This window comes from Stegodyphus dumicola, chromosome 4, assembly GCF_044657685.1.
Source record: "Stegodyphus dumicola isolate Sdum_Otavi_A_Nest chromosome 4, ASM4465768v1".
Classification (NCBI taxonomy): domain Eukaryota; kingdom Metazoa; phylum Arthropoda; class Arachnida; order Araneae; family Eresidae; genus Stegodyphus; species Stegodyphus dumicola.
In genome coordinates this window covers 94514065-94538811 of record NC_140771.1, presented here as the reverse complement: position 1 = coordinate 94538811, position 24747 = coordinate 94514065, and the positions used below count along the sequence as shown (strand labels likewise).

The window sequence follows — 24747 nt, the reverse complement described above, 5'->3', positions numbered from 1 at the left end:
TTGCTTCTTTTTAAATGAATAAGCCCAACTTTGGCTTCAATTCTCCAAACAAAAGCACCACTGTTTCACAATTCAATGAAAAGAATTGAAGGAGATGGAAAAAAAAAAAATTGTCAAGATTTCGAGAAAAATTAATGATCTTAATTTTAAATAAAGAAGGAATCAATTCTACATTTCTAACACCAAATTTAAACACTACAGTTGAAAATGCAAATACAGACCAAAAATGGTTTATTAATCAAATTATGAATTTTTACATGAATATTACTTGTCTGTCTCCTGCCTACTCAACGGTCATTCACATATGCATTTTTTTAAAAAAAAATGTTTAATTTAATTTTAATTTATTAAATTAGTAAATTTATTTTCATGGATTGAATTTGCACTTGATTTGCTTATGCTTCTGAATTTAAATGATATTGTAGATTAGTTCGAGAATTAAATCTTTTACATGTTTGCACATTTTTTTTAAAATTATTTTGGCTTTTTTCCTTTTTTTAGAATTTAAATTTACTTTTATATGTATTTGTTAAAAATTAAATTTAAATTTGTTTAAATTTAAATTCCATTCCTTGCAGTAATGGTGCAAAGAATATTTAATTAAATATGTATTTAAATTTAATTTTTTAAATTAAATTCAATTTATTCTTATAGTACATATATATATATATATGCACACACACACAAAATTAAAGTCACTAAATAAAGTATACAAAGGATAGATTATTTTATAAAATCTTACTTCATCTGGCCTTTCTTTACGACATGAACTATTATAGATTTTGTGAAGAGGAGGAGCATCAGAAAAACCAGGGTTTGATGGTGATCCTGTAATACAAATTTTTTTATTTGATACACATAAACAAAATAGCTAAAAAACTTATCCTTGCAAGGGTTCTTTTTTATATCCTCACTCAAAAAATAAGAGTGAACGTATAATTCATCCATCCAAAAACTATTTGAATTTAAATTAAAACAAACAATCACTAAAACATCAACTTAAAGACTATTAAAAAGATAAGATTGTTGGCACTTTTTTTTAATCAAATTCTATATATAACACTTGTAAACACTTTCTCTCAACATATCAAAATTATAGTTACATAAGCAACATTTTTTATCATTATCATTCATGTTTTATTCCTATTTTGCCTCATTATTTATCAAAATGATTTTCAGATAAATATAATAAGATTATAGATAATTAATGAAGCCTCTAATACTGATCTTCTAAATCATATTAATCAACATAGTTCATAAATTGTTCATAAAAAAAAAGGACTTTACAAAATCTGTTAACTAGTAGTAGATAGTGCCATGTATCAAAGGATTAATAGAGCTTTTAAGACATGACTTTATACAATCCAGTCATTTTTAATAGATTTCTAAGTTCTAATTTCCAAAGGAACTCAATTCAATGAAGCATTTAGCATTTTAAAACTTAGTAACTAAGTATTTTGCATCATAATGACATACGACCACATACTAATGAGAAATAAACTTCTAAATTCATTTCTAGAATAAGTGTTTATTAAGGATATTTAAATTTTATTGATTTATTGCTCTTTTATAGAATTCTTAGTGTGTGTTATTTTCAAAATGGCTGTGTCTTTAACCTATCAGATTAGCAAAAAATTAATCAGTAATGAGTTTGCAACTTTTCAGAGAGGGGGGTGCAGATAATTAGAAAGAAAGTACTGTCAAAAGTCTTTAATACAGACATGTCGGAACTTCGGCGATTCCAGATTATCAGTTTTTCCGGATTATAGATCATCAGTTTAAATCTGGTAAGATGGCATGCAGAAATTATAAAATTAAAAACATGAAACCGTAATTTATGAAATCAAGAGCAATTATGATTTAAAGGGTATCAAAATTTACAAAAAAAAAAAGCTTAATATTTATTTGTTTACTTTATTAAACATCATTTAAGCATACATTACGCATAGTCAAAATTAGAAAATTGCAACCGGACAACTATTTGATGTGTATTCGTGATATTTATAATGACGAGGAATTTGATTTAAATCATATCAAAGAGTACATCGAGATGAAATACTACATTTAGTAAGGACTTATAAACCGAATAAAATAAAACATCTGCCCTGAAGATAAGGATAGTGCTGACAGATCAACTTCCAATTCATTGCGTTTCCACACCCAACCCACCGCAGAGCAGCGTGAAATTGATAAACAGATTTTGGAATGATTAGAGAAAAAAAGGATATGCCTTTATCCATTTTTTGCAGCAATTCCACTTTGTGTTTGATGGACTTCAAAACATGCTTTCGCTTTCTAGATCCTTTGGCAGCTCCAGAATCGAAAATTCTTTTTGACATAATTGAAAGTTCAAGCTTACTTTTATAAAATTGCTCTAACAGTCTTCAAAAAGTAATAAGCCGGATCTAATTCGAAGATTTAGGAACAAAGCAATCTGCAACATTAACTGAAATAGATAATTAGATAATTTTAGCTTAGCTTATACCGTCCGTTATACATTAAATGCGCATGAGTAAACGTAAAGTTTGTAGCTTTGAGGTCTGGATTAAAGACTTTTGACTGTATCTATACAAATGTTAGAAATATATTTTTCTAAAACAGTTCTCTTAAAAAAGTACTTACTCAATGCATCATCGTCATCACTAGTACTAAAGCGCCGTCTTCTTTTTGAACCAGATGAAGCTAGAAAATTAAACATACATAAAAAAGAGTATTTTTGATACGTAACTAAAGATAATGTAATATTAATAATCAAATTTGGTACTATTCTGTTTTGAGGACCGTAAAAAATTGCAGCGAAAATATATGCGCAAAAGCGCCAAATCTAGCAAACGCGCCCATTTAACAGCGCGCCAAATCTAGCATACCCGCTGATTTCAGATTGCATGAGTTTATATAGTTCTATATTTCTTAAGACGCCATTGAAATACTAGTTTAATTTTTAAATCCTTTTTTTGATTTTAAATCCTTTTTAATATCCTATGGATTTAACAATTTGGGAATTGCCCATGACGAAAAGTCGGCAACAGAATTTTGGGCAAAGTGCAGAATCATCCACTGTTTGACGCGTTTTTAAGAATTGCACATACTCGGTATCCATGTACACATCAACCTATTTTCACTTATAAAAAACATCCCAGAATTGCACAAAAATGGCATTGTGCATTCCCTTGACTTTATCCATGTACACATCGACCTATTTTCACTTGAAATGTCAAAGAAAATTGACAAAAATCCAATTGTTTTTAGCCTTGTAAAAAGCGGCAAACAAATAAGTGGGCGATTCTGTACTTTAACGAGAATATTTTCAAAGAAAAGGCATCATTCATCATAGAGAATTACGTTTGAACAACCAACGAGATGAAATTATGCTTTGGCGATAAGTCGGTAGCGAAATAGCGATGCAGACATTCATTCAGTTATGTTTAGCAATTTTTATATAAATTATAAATAAATTATAATAATGATCTGAAATAGTTATTTACTCTTTTGCTTCCATTCAGTCATGTTTAGCCTTTTTTATATAAATTATAATAATAAAAAAGTATTATATAAAATTAACCTTTCATTCTAAATTAAAACATCAATCTTAGATAGTTATTTACTATTATACTTCCTTTCTTACCGCAATTATTTTTGGCAGCTTTGGCATCAACAATAGTTTGACGATTTTTTACGGCCCTCGAAACCGAATAGTACCTCAAATTTTATATTTTAAATCAAAATGATACAATATTAATTAAAAATTGTCACAGCTAATTTAATAATACAGAAATTAGAAAATGAACAGAGGTGATTTATAATTGCTTTTTACGACATGAAGCATGTTTCCCCATGATTTAAAATTGGGCAAATTTCAAACTTAGAATGCTACTGGTTTTGCATAAAAAATCAACTGACTTCCTCTTTTAAAACTGAAGTTCAATCTAATCTTTAATTAAACTCAATTTGGATTGCTTACAGGTACACTTTTCAAATATATATTATTGTAGTACAGAGTTTCTTAAACTGGGGGTCGCGGGACCTGAAGCAGGAGGAGTAGCCGAAAATTTTAGCAGTCTTGATATTTCTTTAACTTATTATAATACTTTTACAATTACCAAATATTTTTACACAATGCATCTGAAAATAGATGAAGATAAGACAATACAGAAAAAGAAAAAAAAAGTTTCGACGTATTCTTTTTATAATATAAACGTTCATTTTCCTTGCTTTTCACATGATGCTGTCATTTCATCTGTTACTTTTATGGGGTCCTGGAGTCACAAAAAAATCTCAGTGATAAAAAGGGATCGCGAATGAAGAAAGTTTAAGAAAACCTGCTGTAGTACATGTTTAAAAAATAATATGTGAAGACAGGGTGGATTTTTTTATGCAACCTAGTATTAATACTTATTTATCAGTATTATACAGGGTGTATAAAAAAAGTACTTTCTGATTATCCACACCATCACTGAAAAGTCGCGAAAAAGTACTTACAAAGCAATACAGTATATAATTAAGATAAAATAACATGCCAAACAAGCATTAAATTAGAAGTGAAGGATGATGGTTCGGTAAACCCATTGAAACTAGTGCTGTGAAAATTTGCAAATATTATGCTGATTTTTGTTGTTTCACTTCTAATTTAACACAGTATATAGTTTAAATAATTATATAACAATTCAAGATGTCATCAAAAATATTTGCATGGCAATGCAGGCAAGTGTGTAGCAGACATCCGTTTATTTCCAATTTGAAATTCAAATGTCATTTTCCTGATTAGCATTTCTTTTCACATTGAGTATATTTTTGTTTTCAAAACGAATCCTGCTAAGAGTATGGAATTTACCAGTTCATGAAAGAAGAAACCATTACATTTCTGCAAAAATTTGTCATTTTGCCCAACAATACAGAATGCAAATAACTGCAAAAATTAAAAATGTTTTTAATACATAAAAGTTGCAATCTGATTCTAAAGTGCAGATTTCAGCTGAACATGTGATGCAATTTTAAGCTAAGCAATAACTATAACCTACTAATTTAAGATGACTCTCAAAATGAAAAATATGTAACATAATAAATTAGCAGTTAAAAATCGCAAAGCTAAATGGCAGGAAATTTTTAGAGAACTGCATTTAGAATGTACAGATGTTAATTTATTTTTTTAATAATATGAACGAGAATATATATGAAGCAATACCAGATCATGGCCAGAGCCAATGTGGCAGAATTTTAAAAGTTGGTGAAGAAATAAGCAACAAAATTTAAGGATGGCAAAATTCATTTTAAAAATATTTTTAAATAAATAATAATTTTAAATAATTAAATAAATTTAAATTTAAGGATGGCAAAGCCATCTAATTCAAATCACATTGGTATGCTAAGTTTTGGAATTTACAAGACAGAAAATCCCAAATTAGAAGAGAATATCCTAAGAGAAATATCCGAAATTAAAATTGTTGCTAAAGCAACATAACTGACATTTCTCTCTTCTTATTGAATAGAAGCAGGCTTTGGTCAAGTCAATAGCTTACAATGAAAAACAGGAAACATGCTGAAAATTTATGAATGTGGAAGCAGTTTTATGCGAAATATTTTTAAAAAAATGTGTCAATACATGAAGCACAGCCATCACATTAATTAAAACTGAGCTTTTAGGCAATTAGGATCTGTGATTTTATGTATAATAACTTGTCTAGACTTGTAAAATTTTAGAATTTAGGACAGACACTGGAAAACACAATTTGGGACCCATAGAAACTGCACCAGGTGGCAAAATGCCCTGTGTACAGTACAAGATTAATCTTTTCTTTATTAATAAAAAAATTCCTTTCTAAGATGCCTGTCCATGTGACAAGATTAGAAAATACAGGGAAGATAAACATGTTAAGAGAGAGACTTCTCGGATAAAAAGCAGAAAATTCAAATAACTTTGTTTTCACTGTTCTTATAAAAAGTTTCTAAAAAAATCAAAAATTCATCACAAATTTCCCATAATCAATTTCTGGAATAGTCGGCACTTTGGCTATACTGAATTTTAGATAACCAGATTAAATCAGGAGGTTTGAACAGGGTCTATGAAATTTTAAATGGGTCTTTGATGATCAAGCGGTTGATAACCGAATTCGCACTGACAATCACTGATTACAAAAATAAATTATTAAAACTGATAAATCATTTTTATTGATAGAAAGCTTAATACAAATAAGCCATCTAATTCAAATCACATTGGTATGCTAAGTTTTGGAATTTACAAGACAGAAAATCCCAAATTAGAAGAGAATATCCTAAGAGAAATATCCGAAATTAAAATTGTTGCTAAAGCAACATAACTGACATTTCTCTCTTCTTATTGAATAGAAGCAGGCTTTGGTCAAGTCAATAGCTTACAATGAAAAACAGGAAACATGCTGAAAATTTATGAATGTGGAAGCAGTTTTATGCGAAATATTTTTAAAAAAATGTGTCAATACATGAAGCACAGCCATCACATTAATTAAAACTGAGCTTTTAGGCAATTAGGATCTGTGATTTTATGTATAATAACTTGTCTAGACTTGTAAAATTTTAGAATTTAGGACAGACACTGGAAAACACAATTTGGGACCCATAGAAACTGCACCAGGTGGCAAAATGCCCTGTGTACAGTACAAGATTAATCTTTTCTTTATTAATAAAAAAATTCCTTTCTAAGATGCCTGTCCATGTGACAAGATTAGAAAATACAGGGAAGATAAACATGTTAAGAGAGAGACTTCTCGGATAAAAAGCAGAAAATTCAAATAACTTTGTTTTCACTGTTCTTATAAAAAGTTTCTAAAAAAATCAAAAATTCATCACAAATTTCCCATAATCAATTTCTGGAATAGTCGGCACTTTGGCTATACTGAATTTTAGATAACCAGATTAAATCAGGAGGTTTGAACAGGGTCTATGAAATTTTAAATGGGTCTTTGATGATCAAGCGGTTGATAACCGAATTCGCACTGACAATCACTGATTACAAAAATAAATTATTAAAACTGATAAATGATTTTTATTGATAGAAAGCTTAATACAAATAAGCCATCTAATTCAAATCACATTGGTATGCTAAGTTTTGGAATTTACAAGACAGAAAATCCCAAATTAGAAGAGAATATCCTAAGAGAAATATCCGAAATTAAAATTGTTGCTAAAGCAACATAACTGACATTTCTCTCTTCTTATTGAATAGAAGCAGGCTTTGGTCAAGTCAATAGCTTACAATGAAAAACAGGAAACATGCTGAAAATTTATGAATGTGGAAGCAGTTTTATGCGAAATATTTTTAAAAAAATGTGTCAATACATGAAGCACAGCCATCACATTAATTAAAACTGAGCTTTTAGGCAATTAGGATCTGTGATTTTATGTATAATAACTTGTCTAGACTTGTAAAATTAAAAGCAATAATACAAAGATAAATAATTACAACATAAACCTAATAAAAATATTTCAGTAATTTTAGCTATTGTGCATTTGCTGCAATATGGAATTTTAAATCAACATTTTATAACAGCACAGCCATCACATTAATTAAAACTCAGCTTTTAGGCAATTAGGATCTGTGATTTTATGTATAATAACTTGTCTAGACTTGTAAAATTAAAAGCAATAATACAAAGATAAATAATTACAACATAAACCTAATAAAAATATTTCAGTAATTTTAGCTATTATGCATTTGCTAGAATATGGAATTTTAAATCAACATTTTATTTAGCTTAAGCAAACACTAAAGCACCATTTTATTAAGCTTTATAAGATGACATTCTAAGTCAAACAGAAATTCAAATGAATTTTATGTAATCTTGTGCCAGATTAAAAACAAGACTTACCATTGTTCAACATTACCAGTGTTGCTATCCCCTCGATGACTGGTGTGTTGTTCATTTCAAGAAACTTAATTATCGCCTTTTTAAATACTAGAACATTTACTTCATTTGCAAAAATTAATGAAGAAAAAAATAACTTTCATATTTAAGAAATTTCAGAAAATGTCATAGTTTGTCAGATGAGAAATAAAGTTACATTAACAAGTGTATAAATGTTATGAAAAAATTTGATACATGGAGTGGTATAGTTTCGGATTAAAATGGTGTTTTTCCTGTTCCTGGTGATTGAACTGGCTGCATAATTTTTTGTGGTTTTCTTCGTATTGAAATAAATACAGGCCATTTTTCATTAGAAAATACTTCTAAATCAATAGTCATAATGTAATTTATTCTTAATTATGTAATAGTAATTCATAGAAAAAGTGGAAAGTTGGATAGTAAGGCGATTTTATTTGCGAAAGGAATGAAAATACTGGCATGTGTCATTTGCAAAAAGCACCTGCATTTTTACAACAACCTCATGATTTTGAATGAAATGAATTTTCCAATTAGTAAATATACTGTACATAATTTAAGCAGAAAACTGGCCAAAATAAGAATGGCCCAATTTCTGGACATATTTCAATATAAAAATTCACTTAAACACGAAAAACAAGCAAGAAAATGCAGTGAAACTTCTCATGCAACCACCTGTAAAAGTGACCAACATTTCCAAGAATGTACATAAATATCAGTATTGATAATTACAGTCAAAAGTCATTAATCCGGACTCGTCGGGACTTCGGATTATCGATTTTTCCGGTTTTGGATCATCAGTTTAAATCTGGTAAGATGGCATGCAGAAATTATAAAAAGAAAAATATGAAACCATAATTTTTATGAAATAAAGAACAATTATGATCTAAAGAGTATCAAAATTTACAAAAAAAAAAAAGCTTAATATTTATTTGTTTACTTTATTAAACATTTCTTTCAATGTAAGTTGTTTAAGTTACTTCGTTTTATCTGATAATACTTTCTCTTTAATTCTATAAACAAACATAATTTCTTCTTCAGTTACAAAGTTCCGCTGTTCAAGTCCTATAATTGCTCTGTCAAGAATACCGACTAATTTGTCAATTGAAATTTTTTCGTTTTCAATAACCTCAGCGTCACTTTCTTCACTATCGGAAACAAATTATAATGACGAGGAATTTGATTTAAATCATGTCAAAGACGGAGTACATTGAGATGAAATACTACATTTAGTAAGGAATTAATTATAAGCCAAATAAAATAAAAACATCTGCCCTGAAGATAAGGATAGTGCTGACAGATCAACTTCCAATTCATTGCGCGCCGCAGTTTGAAAGAAAGTTTTTATTTTTTAAATAGTAACTGTATTTGCATCTTCATAATCCATTATGATCTCTCTGGCATCTGAATACTATAATTTAATATTCTAATGTTTAATCAAGGAATATAGTCTTTCATCATTCTGCTTTATCTTAATTTAAGGAATAACATTTATCTCGGAGCGATCAATAATTGTGTCATTGGAACAACTTTAAAACTTCTAATAATATTTTTTTTGGAGGGGTCCAGGGTTCATACAAATTTCTGCATATGGAAATTAAGTATTTTTAAGGACCCATCAACAAATGAAAACTGAATAAATTTAATTAAAGATATTAGTTATGCCTGAACTTCACTTCTGTGATACCATCCTAAGAATAAAATAGATCCACAAGTAGAAAGCATTATTATTAAACATAATTATAAAACAAATTTGAGAATAAAATCAACTTTATATAATTTATCAGGTAGCATTAAATATTTTACCCTTAAAATAGTTGAACATATTTGAAAGAAAACTAGTGATATTTTATTTACGTTTTACTAACAGTTAAGTTTTATGTTGATTTTTCTTTTACGTCTCATTTTGTCCCGTACTTGCTCAGTTTAGAGGTTCAGTGTATAGCAGGTAGATTGTATGTCAAACGACATAGGTTAAAATGTGAAGTAAAATCATAATCAGCATGATTCATTACTGCTGCTGCTATTGCCACCACTGCTGCTTGCCTAGAGAGAGGCCTGCTAACCAGAAAGCCTAATATAGGGACAGTCAGCAAGTTTTGAAAGTTAAGTTTGTGCTCTGCCTGTCTAATGCAGTTAGTGTCAAAACTTCGTGCAGAGTTCCTGGGTTGTAACCCAATTAATATATTTTATGGTTTCAATAAGCCATTAAAGCATCAGAGGCGATAAGTTGTTTTGTATTATTTTTAGTCTCACTAGATGCAAAGAAGTAAGTTTTACATTTTTGTGCTGTATCTTGTAATCATGGTAAAGATTAATGAAAGAGAATAAATCACTTTAATATGCAGAGATAACTTTTCAAGTCTGACCAGTTCGTTACAAATAATTAAATTAGCTAGTTAGATACTCTTAGTCATTATAGATTTACATGGCCACAATTACATTTATCTTTTAAAAATATTTATATTCATTATAAATTACATGTAATTTATAACACTGATTCTTAAAGGATGTTAAGATTACATCACATACATTAAAAGCTACAAAACATTTACATTTTGTGACAACAATACTCAACAAAATATATATGCATCTTTTTAATTCGAAAGCTTTCCAGATATTCTGGCTAATTTACATTCATTTCCTTCTCTTTAAGCATCTTTTCTAACAATTAGAAATTTCTTTCAATAAGCAAACCAATATTCCGACTAGTTTCTGCGTGATTTATCTCCTAACTTGTCAATCTCTCGACTATGTACCTGAGGTTTTACTTGATCTAATAAAAGTTAAATAGTCCAAAACCTCTGACAGAAGTGAAGCAAATTATCACTATGTCTGAAAGTAACTACTAAGTCAGATAAATGTTTAAATAAACCTCTTATCTCAAAAGACCTTAGAATATAAAGTCATGTCTTGTGCTGGCAAAATTAACTACAGCTTATGGTAATCCAATTAAACAGGAATAATCAAGTTCAAACTAAAAATGTGGACTAGTAGTCAAAGACTGAACAATTTAATTTTAACCTAAGCTGGCTCAGTAACATGTGGTAACAAACTCGTAGTAACATAGTTACCGCGTAATTCAAATATTAGCAGCGATAATGCAAAGATGAATAACTGCAAATTATCAGAGCTGGCAGGAACTAATGGAGCATGCGAGACAAAGCCAGAAACACACACTGCTTTACAATCCTTCTGGTGAGGAAAAGAAAAGGGAAAGTTATAGCAAAAACTGAAATTATACCCAACTGATTAATTTACATAATAATAACTATACATATCTTTTAAGAATAATTTTCTTTCTCTTTATGTATTCGGTTTCTTTCTTTAATATGTTTTCTCTTCATTTTAGAATTTTTGGATTTAATTACAGATTTCTGTTATTCTAAAAAATCATATGCATTTAGAATGTATACAAAAAGATGCTAATTTTATTTCTTTAGTAATATGAACATTCAGAATGATATAGGATAAGGGCCAGTTACACATACGTTGTAGCAGAATTTAGGATATACAGAGATTGCATCAGGTCAGAAAATGCGTAGCACCAGCCCTGTGCATGATGTGCAGAGCCATAGATAAGGTTTTCAGCACAAGTGGAGAACTGAAGATTTTGCACCCCCTCCTGTATGCCAAAAATGAAAAACATTTCATTCTAAAATTTTGTAATAACAATTTGGCCCTTTATCTACACCACTGATGATGCATTGAGACATACAAGATGAATCTTTTAAATTGCCAGCATTTTATTTCTTTAACAGAAAAATTCCTTTCTATAAAATACCTATCCATGTACAGTCAAAAGTCTTTAATCTGGACCTCAAAGCTACAAACTTTCTGTGCATGCATTTACGCATGTGCATATGCATTTACACATGCACATAATACCTTTATGCATGTGCATATGTGTTTACGCATGTGCGTTTAATGTATAACGAACGGTATAAGCTAAGCTAAAATTATCTAATTATATATTTCAGTTAAAGTTGCTGATTGCATTGTTCCTTAATCTTTGAATTGGATCCGGCTTATTATTTTTTGCAGACTGTTAGAGCAATTTTATAAAAGTAAGCTTGAACATTCAATTATGTCAAAAAGAATTTTCGATTCTGGAGCTGCCAAAGGATCTAGAAAGCGAAAGCATGTTTTGAAGTCCATCAAACACAAAGTGGAATTGCTGCAAAAAATGGATAAAGGCATATCCTTTTTTTTCTAACCATTCCGAAATCTGTTTATCAATTTCACGCTGCTCTGCGGGGGAGACTGGAACTTGATCTGTCAGCACTATCCTTATCTTCAGGGCAGATGTTTTTTATCTATTTGGCTTATAATTCTTTACTACATGTAGTATTTCATCTCGATGTGCTCCGTCTTTGATATGATTTAAATCAAATTCCTCGTCATTATAAATATCACGAATACACATCAAATAGTTTTCTGGTTGCAATTTTCTAATTTCGACTATGCGTAATGTATGCTTTACGCATGCGCGCGTTGAAAGAAATGTTTAATAAAGTAAACAAATAAATATTAAGCTTTTTTTTTGTAAATTTAATTGCTCTTTATTTCATAAATTATGGTTTCATATTTTTAATTTTATAATTTCTGCATGCCATCTCACCAGATTTAAATTGATGATCTATAATCCGGAAAAACCGATAATCCGGAATCGCCGAAGTCCCGACGAGTCCGGATTAAAGACTTTTGACTGTAATACGATAAGAAGCATTTTTGTTATTTTCCACGCTTGTGTCTAGAGAAAAGTATAGAAAACAAAGGGAAGATAAACATGTTAAGAAAAAGACTTCTAGTATCAGAAGTAAAACATTCAAATATTATGTTTTCATTGTTCTTCCAAAAATTCTCCAAAAAGTAAAAGTTCACCATAAACTTTCTGTAAAATACATCCATTATGTGTTAATAACATGAAGATATTTTCCTGGAATCTTCTAGATTCATGGTCTATAAATCTTGCCTTCAATTCCTTCTAATCTTTCCAAGTTGCAATGTCTAAAATCCTAAAAAAAATTACCCCTACCAATTCAGTAACAGCAAAAAGCCATGTTGGAGAAAAGAAAAATTTAGAGGAAAAAAGACTACAATTAATTTTATTGAGAAAACTGATGCACATTGAGATAGTCACATGGAAAAAAAACGCTTACCATGGAAAAATTAAAACGAAGGCATTTTTAATTAATTACATAGCTATTTTGCTTTTGCTAAGAGTTGTTTTGTAAATTGTTGTAAAGTGCAATATACAGTGGCTCCCAAAAGTGTTCGTAAACTTATGATTTTCGTTGAAATAGGGCTCTATCCATTAATTAAATGTAAACTATCTGAATGAGATTTTAATAATAAAATATATAATCTATTCGTAAAAAAATTACATGGAATATTTTTTTAACATAGTGAAACTTTATTTTTAAGAAATTAATATAAAAAAATGACAAAAATTTTATCTCACAAAAGTCTTCGTATACTTCAAAAAAAATTTTGACATATTAGTAAATACTTTCATTTTTCATCAAATTAACATTTAGTAGGATATCCTTTAGCATCCACAACAGCTTTTAAACATCTAGAAATAGATTTAACTAGTTTTTTTTTTTTTTTTTTTTTTTTTTTTTTTTTTTTTTTGTAATTTCTATATCAATGCTCATCCATTCTTCCATCATGACCGTTTTGAGTTTGCTTTTCGTTTTGATGTCGTGTTTTCGTACTCTAACCTCCAGCTCTTTCCAAATGTGTTCTATGGGGTTTAAATCTGACGAATGAGGTGGTGTTTTCAAAACCTGTGGACAACTATAGAAACACCACAGGTGAACGTTGAAAGCCGTATGATTAGGATAGTTATCATGATTAAAAATTAACTGTTTCCAATACCCAAATTATGGGCTGATAATTTTAAATTGTCTCTTAAAATATTTAAATAAAGAGAATGATTCATTATGCCATCAATAAATACCAAATTACCTAGTCCTGATGCTGCCATGCTTAACTGTTCCAACTAAGTTCTTAGAATGAAGTTCCTCATTTTTTCTTCTCCATACAGTTATTCGACCACCGGAACCAAAAATTTTTAATTTGCTTTCGTCAGCAAAACATTCAACAACAAACAAGACATTATTCCAGTACATTTTGGGTGTATTTATTATTGATTTTGCAAATGAAAGCCTAAGCATTCTGTTTTTCTCACTAACAAAAAAATTTTTACGGGCAGAACGCCCATGGAATCCAGCTTCTCTGAGAACTTGTCGAACAATTTCAGGTGAAATTGAAGTAGAAAACTTTGCATTAAATTCTGCAGAAACTTTTACAGCACTCAAATGTGTTTTTTTCACAAATTTTCTAATAATAAATCTCTTATCACGTTTAGTTAACTTTCTCAGTTGATCTTTTCTTACCTCGTTTTCATTCCAATTTTCTTCTTTAAAGCATTTTATCACATCTGCACTAGAATGGGATAAATTAATTAATTTAGCAATTTTCGAATTGATTTACCACTACTATGGTGAAAAATTATCAATTTTTAAATGCTGTTTGTAATTTCTTTACGACTGCGACCCAGTTTTCAATAATAAATAGATTATGAAGTAAACAATAGAAAATTAAAGCAAATGATATTTTAAATGCCACCACAATAAAAAAATTAAAAAAAGCAGCAAATGATAATTATAATTTTGATTTTATCCAAAATTATTTCAGTGTACGAAGACTTTTGTGAGATAAAATGTTTGTCTTTTTTTATTATTAATTTCTTAAAAATAAAGTTTTGCTATATTTTAAAATTATTTCACGTAATTTTGTTACGAATAGATTATAGATCTTATTATTAAAATTTCATTCAGAAAGTTTACTTTTAATTAATGGATAGTGCCCTATTTCAATGAAAATAAGTGTATGAACACTTTAGGGAGCCACTGTATGCATATTTTACCTTGTTTATTTTTCAGATTCAAAATACGGTAATAAGAAGTCACCAAAATGGAAAGTAAAGTCTATAATATGATAGCAAAAAATAAAAATGTTTCATTTTAATATTATTTCTTGAATACAATTTAAATATATTAGCATTATTTTAATGAATTTGATCAATGTATATTTTTAAAGAAATATTGTCAAAAAATTCCCAGATTTCCAAATTAAAAATTTTCTATAAACTGATTTTAAATTAAATTATAAAAAAATTAATAAATACACATGTGGTTGCAGAATTCACAGGAAGGAAAAGGATGTTTTTGGAAGCAGATGACTGTCAACAGGGTGGAATCAAAATGTGGTTAATAAGGGCGATCTTTTGGAGACCAACCCTGCTACAGCAACCTGCTAGTTTTTGTTTGGACGCCATTTTGTTTTTCTAAAGTAAAGGCATTTTTTTTTAATCAGCATTTTTTTTTCCAACAATCTGCTAGCCAAATTATGCTTATGCTAGAACTTTTATGGAACAAAAGTGCTTAATCGTGATGAAGATTAGGTGCGAAATTGGGACAAAGTGCAGAATCGCCCACTGCTTGCCGCGATTTTAAGAATTGCACATACACGATATCATCCATGTACATGTCGACCTATTTTTACTTAAAAAAACATCCCAGAATTGCACAAAAATGGCGCACACTCTTGACTTTATCCATGTACACTGCTAAAGTCCTAGCTAGTAACCTTTATAACCTTACCAAAATGTCGCCAAGCTACGTGTTACCATATTCCAAAGATTAGCCCAAAATGTATCATGGTGACTTTATGTCTAAAAATGCAAACAAAACCTTTTCATTTCCATCTTCTCAGAGAGACTTATCTTGGGTTTACTCTAGAGATATCAAACAAGTGTTAAATGACCCTGTGCTTACCCGCTGACATACGTAATTCTTTGAAAGACTTGGATTTTAAAGTTTTTAATAAATTGGAGTAACTGTTTTAAAAAGATTTTTTTTTTTTTTTTTTTTTTCAGTGTCCATTTTCCATTTAAATATCTATTCTGTATTTAAACTCTACTGTAATATTTATTTCTTAAAACTCTACAATGTGAATTATGTTTGGTTACACTGAAAGTGATGTTAAAAGATGCTTAGTTTAATATTTGAATCCTAAATTTCAACAACATTCCATTGTGTGTCAATTCCGTGGGCAATGAAAACATAAATAATTTTTTCTTTGAAAAATATTTGTCAGCGATCTCAGCCATAGGTTGGAATGTATTAAGAACTATATAGGAATTATTTAAAAAATATTTAATTATTTTTAAATTTAAAAACTGACATCTAAAAATAACCTCTTTTTTAGAATGACCCATATATCTGGTACAAAAGTCCGGAAATTTGGCGATTCTGGATTTGGGATTTTTCCGGATATTAGACCATCAGTTTAAATCTAGTATGACGGAATGTAGAAATTTAAAAAATGAAATCTTGATTTTTGAAATAATGAGACATTTATAATCTAAAGGGGTCAAATTTACAAAAAAAGGCTCAATATATATTTGTTTACTTTATTAAAAAAATGTTCGACATAAGTTGCTTTAATTTTTGTACTAATACTTTCTGTTTAATTCTAGAAACAGACATGATTTCTTGTTCAGTTATGAAGTCTCATTGTTCAATGATTTCTTGTTCAGTTACAGTCTCATTGTTCAAGTCCTGTAATAGCTGCATCGAGAATTTCGACTAAATAAACAATCAAATTTGTTTCATTTTCAATAACCTCTGTCACTTTCTTCACTGTTGGTAGAGGTATTTTCCAGAGCTAGAACCATACTACAGATTTTGTCATCCATTAATACATTGATGACTGGGGCATTGTTATTGCAATGATAAACTTCTGTTATATCATCTTTATTTATTACTGCTTCTCCACATTTCTTTACAAAATCCATTAATTGGAAAATTTCGTCTTTGGTATGTGATATTCAAAAACCTTCAAACTCGCATTTATCATCTTCATCAGTCTCACTATGAAATATGGTCAATGGTCATAATTTATGCAATGCTTTTTTTAAAGTACATGGGGACACAACCTCCAACGATCTTGCGATGCTCCTCACAGCAGATTTTATGTAAAAATATTTGAAAAAATCTTGAATTGCCATTATTCTAAAAATTTAATATGGATTTTAAAAATACTACTTTATATTTGAATTTCAGCTCCCGCTCTATTCCAATATCTATAGGCTGAATGAAGGACATAAAATTTGGAGGAAAGAATAATGTGGATGGATGGATACATTATCTTTCATTAAAACTTGAAGTGAAGTACGAGCCGTACAGTTTTCTACAATCATAATAATTTTTGCGTCATCAGATAAACCAACCAAATTCAAATGTCGTCGAGCCTCATATATGAATTGATTTTCAAATCAATCATTCATTAACAATTTTGTCATCCCTGCTCTTTTATTTGTGCAATACATAATGGGGAAAATTTTTACCTCTTTAAATGCTCAATGTTGTGCATTTTTTCTGTTTACGAAAAATTTATACTTGTGCATTCCTGCAGCATTTGCGCATGCTAAAATTGTTAATTTTGCTTCAGAATCTTTGACATTAGTTGGAGCCCTTTTTCCTGTAGAGTTTGCCAAAGTATTTCATCGTACATATTGCCAGAAAAGACCAGTTTTATCAGCGTTGTAAATTTGTTGAGATAACTTTTCACTGTTAGTGACTTCAATAAATTTATCTGCATATAGTGCAGCAGCTTCAATACCAACTGAGAGTATCAGCTATCATGAGACTGGCAACGAAAAACAAGTTGTTTCACTAAATTTTGTCTTGCTCACATTGCACATTAAGACAATTAAGCCCGAATAGTAATATTTTAGTTATTTATTACACTTATGTCTATTTCTTGCACAGGATTAAGGCTTATCTGAGTCCTGAATCTATAAATTCCCACATATACTTAAGTCTTATAGATGGCTGGCACTAGATATTTTACCACCTGATGCAGTCTCTGATTGTCCTAAATGTTGCTAACAAGTGTCTCCCCAAGTTCTAAATTTTTGCCGCCCCTAAATTTTGGGTCCCAGTGCTTTCCCTAAATTTTAAAACGTTTGTCATCCCTTAATTTTGTTACCAGGTGCTTCTGTAAATTCCAAAAATTTTGTCTTTTCTAGAATCCCCCACCCAGTGCGGCCATATGAGCTCTGATGCCAGTTTTGAGTGTATGTGAATAAAATCATTTTATCTACGAGTATCATTAACAAAATGTTTTTACCATATGGAAAGCATGTCTTAGTGAAATTAACTAAAATCTGTAATCATCGCTAAGCATAATGTTAACACAAAAGGTTACCATACCTTTTGCTATTTTTTTTATTCAGTAATATTTGCTATATAAAAAATTAGTTAGGCATTTCTGCATGAGTCATTACTCAAGTTATCATGTGTTGATAAACATGCTGTGATGAAAGCAAAATATAATAATGATTCACCAGATTGGTGGTAGGAATATAAAATAGTAATAGTGTAAAATCAATGATAATGTTTCAATTTGAGATGTATGCCAAGCAGATACCCAACTATGGAGTTAAATTACTGATCATACAAATTTATGCTAAAATGATTGTTTCTTGAATAATGAGGTATTTTATTTAGTGCCGAAGTGAATTTAAGAATCGGAACTCCCCATAATTGGGAGAAAAATAAAATGTGCATGCATGCTTAAAGCATACAAAAAAAAAAAAAAAAAAAAAAAAAAAAAAAAAAAAAGGTTGTTGGTGGCTTTGAGATCCGGATTTTAGATCATATTGGATGTCTGGATCTCGGACTTTGTACTGTATTGTTGATCTCATAAAATACACAGTTATTAACTTTCAAATACTTTTCAATGTTTCTTTCGAACTTCTGTTTTAGATATGAATTCTTTGCATGTTTACAGGATTCGGTTGATCTTTAGATTATGGTAACTTGGCGATTTTTTGGCGAAAATTTGGCGACCAACTCTCCTACAGCAACCCTCTATTTTTTTTTCCCGTCGCCATTTTGTCTTCACGAAGTAAAGACATGTTTCTCTTCTTTTTATCTACTCAACACTTCTTCCAACAATCTACTAGCCGAATTACACTTATACTATAAATTTTATCTAACAAAACTGCTTAATCGTGACAAATATTAATTGCAAAATTGGGAAAAAGTGCACAATACCATACTCCTTACGCGTTTTTCAAAATAACACATACACATAAACCATGTACACGTTGACTTATTTTTACTTAAAAAAAATCCCAGAATTACACAAAAATGGCATTGCGCACACTCTTCACGATATCCATGTACACTGCTTTTTTCTCATAAATTAGAAAAATTTCACGAAAATACATGACAATTTTCTGAATTTTTAAACCCAGTAAAAAGAACATATATGAAATTACCTGATCGCGAAAAAGTATATACCCTTTCCAAATATGAACATTTCCACATATAAAATAAATAAAATATCCAAAAACTTTTACCTCTAAATCATCTATTATATTATAAACGTCACCAACGAATTCATACCGCAAGCATTACAAATACTTAGTGTCAAATATTTAAATTATTTCCATGCACGTTTACTTCAACTAAAACGTACACCAAATTCCTACAAACATAAAATTCACAAAATAACTATCATTTAATTAAAATATCACTAAACCATGTACACGTCAACTTATTTTTACTTAAAAAAAAATCCCAGAATTGCACAAAAATGGCATTGCGCACACTCTTCACCATATCCATGTACACTGCTTTTTTCTCATAAATTAGAAAAATTTCACGAAAATGCATGACAATTTTCTGAATCTTTAAACCCGTTAAAAAGAACATATATGAAATTACCTAATAACGAAAAAGTATATACCCTTTCCAAATATGAACATTTCCACGTATAAAATAAATAAAATATCCAAAAACTTTACCTCTAAATTATCTATTATATTATAAACGTCACCAACGAATTCATACCGCAAACATTACAAATACTTAGTGTCAAATATTTAAATTATTTCCATGCACGTTTACTTCAACTAAAACGTATACAAAATTCCTACAAACATAAAATTCACAAAATAACTATCATTTAATTAAAATATAATTAAATTCAAAAACACTACTTAAAATATAAATAAGCACACACATTAAATTAATAAAAATTAGCTTACAATCCTAATTACTTTAAACTAAATCATTGCTAATAACAATTTTCCCAATAATACCAAATTACTTTACTTCCACCTTACATTTAGAACAATGTATAAAAATAATATCGGTTGATCTTTACATTATGGTAACTTGGCGTTTTTTTGGCGAAAATTTGGCGACCAACTCTCCTACAGCAACCGTCTATTTTTTTCTTGCCGCCATTTTGTCTTCACGAAGTAAAGACATGTTTCTTTTCTTTTTATCTACTGAACACTTCTTCCAACAATCTACTAGCCGAATTACACTTATGTTAGAAATTTTATCTAACAAAACTGCTTAATCATGACAAATATTCACTGCAAAATTGGGAAAAAGTGCACAATACCATACTCCTTACGCGTTTTTCAAAATAACACATACACATAAACCATGTACATGCCGACTTATTTTTACTTAAAAAAACATCCCAGAATTGCACAAAAATGGCATTGCGCACACTCTTCACTATATCCATGTACACTGCTTTTTTTCTCATAAATTAGAAAAATTTCACGAAAATACATGACAATTTTCTCAATCTTTAAACCCGGTAAAAAGAACATATATGAAATTACCTGATCGCGAAAAAGTATTTACCCTTTCCAAATATGAACATTTCCACATATAAAATAAATAAAATATTCAAAAACTTTTACCTCTAAATCATCTATTACATTATACACGTCACCAACGAATTCATACCGCAAGCATTACAAATACTTAGTATCAAATATTTAAATTATTTCCATGCACGTTTACTTCAACTTAAACGTATACCAAATTCCTACAAACATAAAATTCACAAAATAACTATCATTTAATTAAAATATAATTAAATTCAAAAACACTACTTAAAATATAAATGAGCACATACATTAAATTAATACATACATAAATACCCATTTCGAATTCACTTTAGTTACGGCCATGGGATCCAAAAATTCACGAACACTGTTTCACACAACACAGAATAAAGCCAAATACAAAATTTCCAGATTTTTTCCCGATTTCCCCCCCTTTTCCGATTAAAGAACCGTAATTCGTCCATTAATATTACATGACATATTCCATGATCTCTCATTTCCCTCACACAAAATAATACGTAATCGGAACTGAGTACTGCTCACATTATTACCAAAGTCCCAGGTAGTAACCTTTATCGCCTCCAAAATGTCGCCAAACTACCAGTTACCATATTGTAAAGATCAACCATAATATCCTCAAATAATTAAAAATACTAACTTACCTAATCTTCTTCAGAATCTTGCTTACATGGTGTAATCTAGAATCTTAAAAATCTAGAATTCACTTTAGACAGCGCCATACAATCCCCAAATTATTCAACCCTACTTCACACAACACACAATGAAGCTTAATACAAAATAATATACAGCCACAGATATTTTTCCAAATTCCCCCCTTTTCCGATTAAAGAACCGTAATTCGTCCATTAATATCACATGACATATCCCATGATCTCTCATTTCCCTCACACAAAATAATGCGTAATCGGAACTGAGTACTGCTCACATTATTACCAAAGTCCCAGGTAGTAACTTTTATTGCCTCCAAAATGTCGCCAAACTACCAGTTACCATATTCTAAAGATCAGCGCAGGATTCACTCAAAATTGCAACCATCTAATATGGCAATTTAATGAGTTAGGAATTTTCTAAAATGCGCAAAAATAATTCATTTGGCAAATTCGCGAGTTTTCAAACTGACCCGTAATATCCAGTTTTACTGTTAATTTTAGTGGACATTTATTATTTAATCAATTGTAATACACTTTTAAAAGCTGCCTTAGTTTTAGTTATTAGAAACCTAAAATTAGCGAAAGGGACAAGGAGCCAATATGATCTGCATTCAGTATATTTTGACATCTAACTAAATGACAATAATAATTATTTTAAATATAATGTACAAATATTTAGAGAAAAAAGTGGAGTTTCAGTTTTCAGATTCTGAAAGAAATTTGAAACAGATATGGAGGACCTAAAATTAATTCATAATACAAATTTTTTTGAAATGCTTCATAGAAAAAAAAAAAGTGACGGTAAACTTCTAAAACTGATCACCCCCAATTGCTTTAGTATACTTCTTGAACTATATGCAGAAATTTCTACTAACACTAAACCATACCAGGAGTAATCCTATGTTTTATTTAAACAAATGTCACATATTTGGCCACTAAGCCATACAAAGTTTTTTGAAATGCTTCATAGAAAAAAAAGTGACGGTAAACTTCTAAAACTCATCACCCCCCAATTGCTTTAGTATACTTCTTGAACTATATGCAGAAATTTCTACTAACACTAAACCATACCAGGAGTAATCCTATGTTTTATTTAAACAAATGTCACATTTTGGCCACTAAGCCATTAGTCTTGATCTTGCTTCTTAATACTTAAGAATACAATTAATAGATAATAGTGCAGTGCATTCATCAATATGGAGTAATCCAATGCAATTTTCTACATATCACAGCCATTCAAATTAAAAGAATGTTATTTCTAAACAACAGTATCATATGAATAATGTTCTCTTACAGCAATCAGCAGTATGAATAAATACTACTACTCTTGATATGTTTAAATCTTATGTATAACTTTCTTCAGCTTATAGCTTACATATTACTGATAAGCATATATATTGTTAACTCCTCATTTATATTGTAATGTCTTTATTGACAACTATAATACACATCAGTTAATATAAAGAGAATATAAAAAAAAGGTAAAAATTTTTGACAGGAAGTTTTGTATTATGCAATGAATAAGTAAGTTTTACAGAGCATTATAATCTTTTCTTTCAGTTAATTGCATTAAAATATGAGAAACAATCCGACTTCGTGAGAAAATAAAATGGGCTAAGAGAAATAAGAAAATATTCAAATGATTACCTCCTTCAAAATCGGAGCTTGGTGGAGGTCTCTTCATTGTGATCTGTATTTATAGACACTTCAGGAATCTTAATATGAATATCTATTAAAAGAAAAAAAATTATCGTTTCAAAAAGCAGTAAATTATGACTGATAGATGTGCTTAACTAGAAAAAGAAAACATACTGTTTATTAAATAATACTACTGTTTATAAGTACAATCACACAGAAACTATGTAGTAGCAGATGACATATTCATTCAGTATGATGAACAAATCGTTATTTAGCAACTGATGTTATACGAGTAAAGTTCACGTACAGAAATAATGAGAGGTCAGTGTTTCCTTGTTTCATTTACCAATATTAATGTTTAATAACCACAGATATGAGAAATTTTATAAATTAAGAACATCATTTACTGTTAACTGTATAGGAAATGTGAAACCCGAAATAATAATTATAGTAAATATGTCGGATGAAACGTACAAACTCTGCAACGCTTTCCTGGATCTTCTGTAAAGAGGGCGCCTCCATATTTGTTTGAACAAGATACAGGATTAACATCCCGATCACATCATTATCGAAGCGAAAAGTATGAAGACAGTTTAAGTGATTATTATTATCAATTTAGATGATCTTTTTAACACTGATGCTTAATAACACATGATAGGGATACACATTTTAGAACGTTCGGATCATAACGTTGGCGCCATTAAAGACTTCGCTAACGAAATTTAAATCACGTGACCTTACTTCCGTCCATTAAACTGTAGCCAACTGTTAGAAAGGAATCGCTCAAGTTGCTCACGTATTGATCAATACGCATATTTTTCACGCTTTACTTCCGCAAAATGTGAAGCAATTAAAATCTATTTTAAATTTATTTTGAAATGATTTCATAGTATGATATATACACCTTATACATCTCTTGATACTCAGAACGTATGTCCACCAGTTATAAACATTAATTTATATTAAGTCTTAGGACAGTCTAAGGCAAATTTCCCCAAAGCAAGAGTGGCTACGTCAAACTGAAGGGAGAAAAAGTATGCACAGAGTTTACTTTCCATGGCTATTCATCCAGCCTTAGGTAAGGCTCCTCTAGGTATGTAGGAGCGTTAGCCTTAGGGTCCAAATCTGGACACCGTCAAGATGGAAGTAAGGGTCGTTTTTTGTGATCTACTCGACAAAGAGCGAGTCTGGTGTCATCGTCTCGATCATTACAGAGATCGAAGGGTCGGAAATTTTTCCGTTAGCTGGGTAGCTGCCGTTTAAGTCTCTGACTGTCGTTTTAGAGCTAAGGGCTCAGGTGCCGCACCTGAGAACAGGCCCCTGGGCATAAGTCGGATCCTGTGCATAACGCGTGGGGTATGTTGCAAATAACTTTTAATTTATGATTATATTTCCCATTTGTATTTTGCAAGATGTGTGGCAACACGATTTTTATTTATTTGTTTTTTGGCTGTTCTCCGAACAATATCTGAATATGGAGATGCCAGCAGAAATTTTTAAGCTACGGGATTAGTTGCCGCTCGCTGATTAAAGATTGTAGAAAATGCGACTGGAAGCTGCCGGGTTAATTTGAAATGTAAATTTTGATTATAAGCTTTTTGTATTTTTGCTTTGTGTATATAGTAGACTTCGTACTCGCTGACCATATTATCTCTTCTGAAGCTGCAATTTTCTTCTCCTTTTTTATTGAATATCAGATTCGAAAGATGCGTGTGTGCGTAACACTCTAATGTAAATGGGACATTTACCAGCGTTTTGTGCTAGTCTGGTAGGCATGGATAGTCTGCTTATATATAAAGTCATGCATGTATACTAAATATGAAGTCAGGTTGTTGTTGGCTTCTGAATA

General features: G+C 30.0%; 1 protein-coding gene across 1 annotated transcript in view; it reads right to left on the bottom strand.

Moving 5' to 3' along the window:
• LOC118201770 (uncharacterized) overlaps window positions 1–23646 on the bottom strand; it is a 136477-nt gene extending 112831 nt beyond the window's left edge. The window contains exons 1-4 of the mRNA XM_085815233.1: window positions 23373–23646; window positions 22908–22989; window positions 2623–2682; window positions 743–828 (exon numbers count right to left, since the gene is read on the bottom strand). Coding sequence (XP_085671359.1) covers window positions 743–828; window positions 2623–2682; window positions 22908–22944 — 183 coding nt within the window. The 5' untranslated portion in view covers window positions 22945–22989; window positions 23373–23646. The remainder of the gene's footprint in view (window positions 1–742; window positions 829–2622; window positions 2683–22907; window positions 22990–23372) is intronic.
• Between the last annotated feature and the right edge of the window lie 1101 nt (window positions 23647–24747).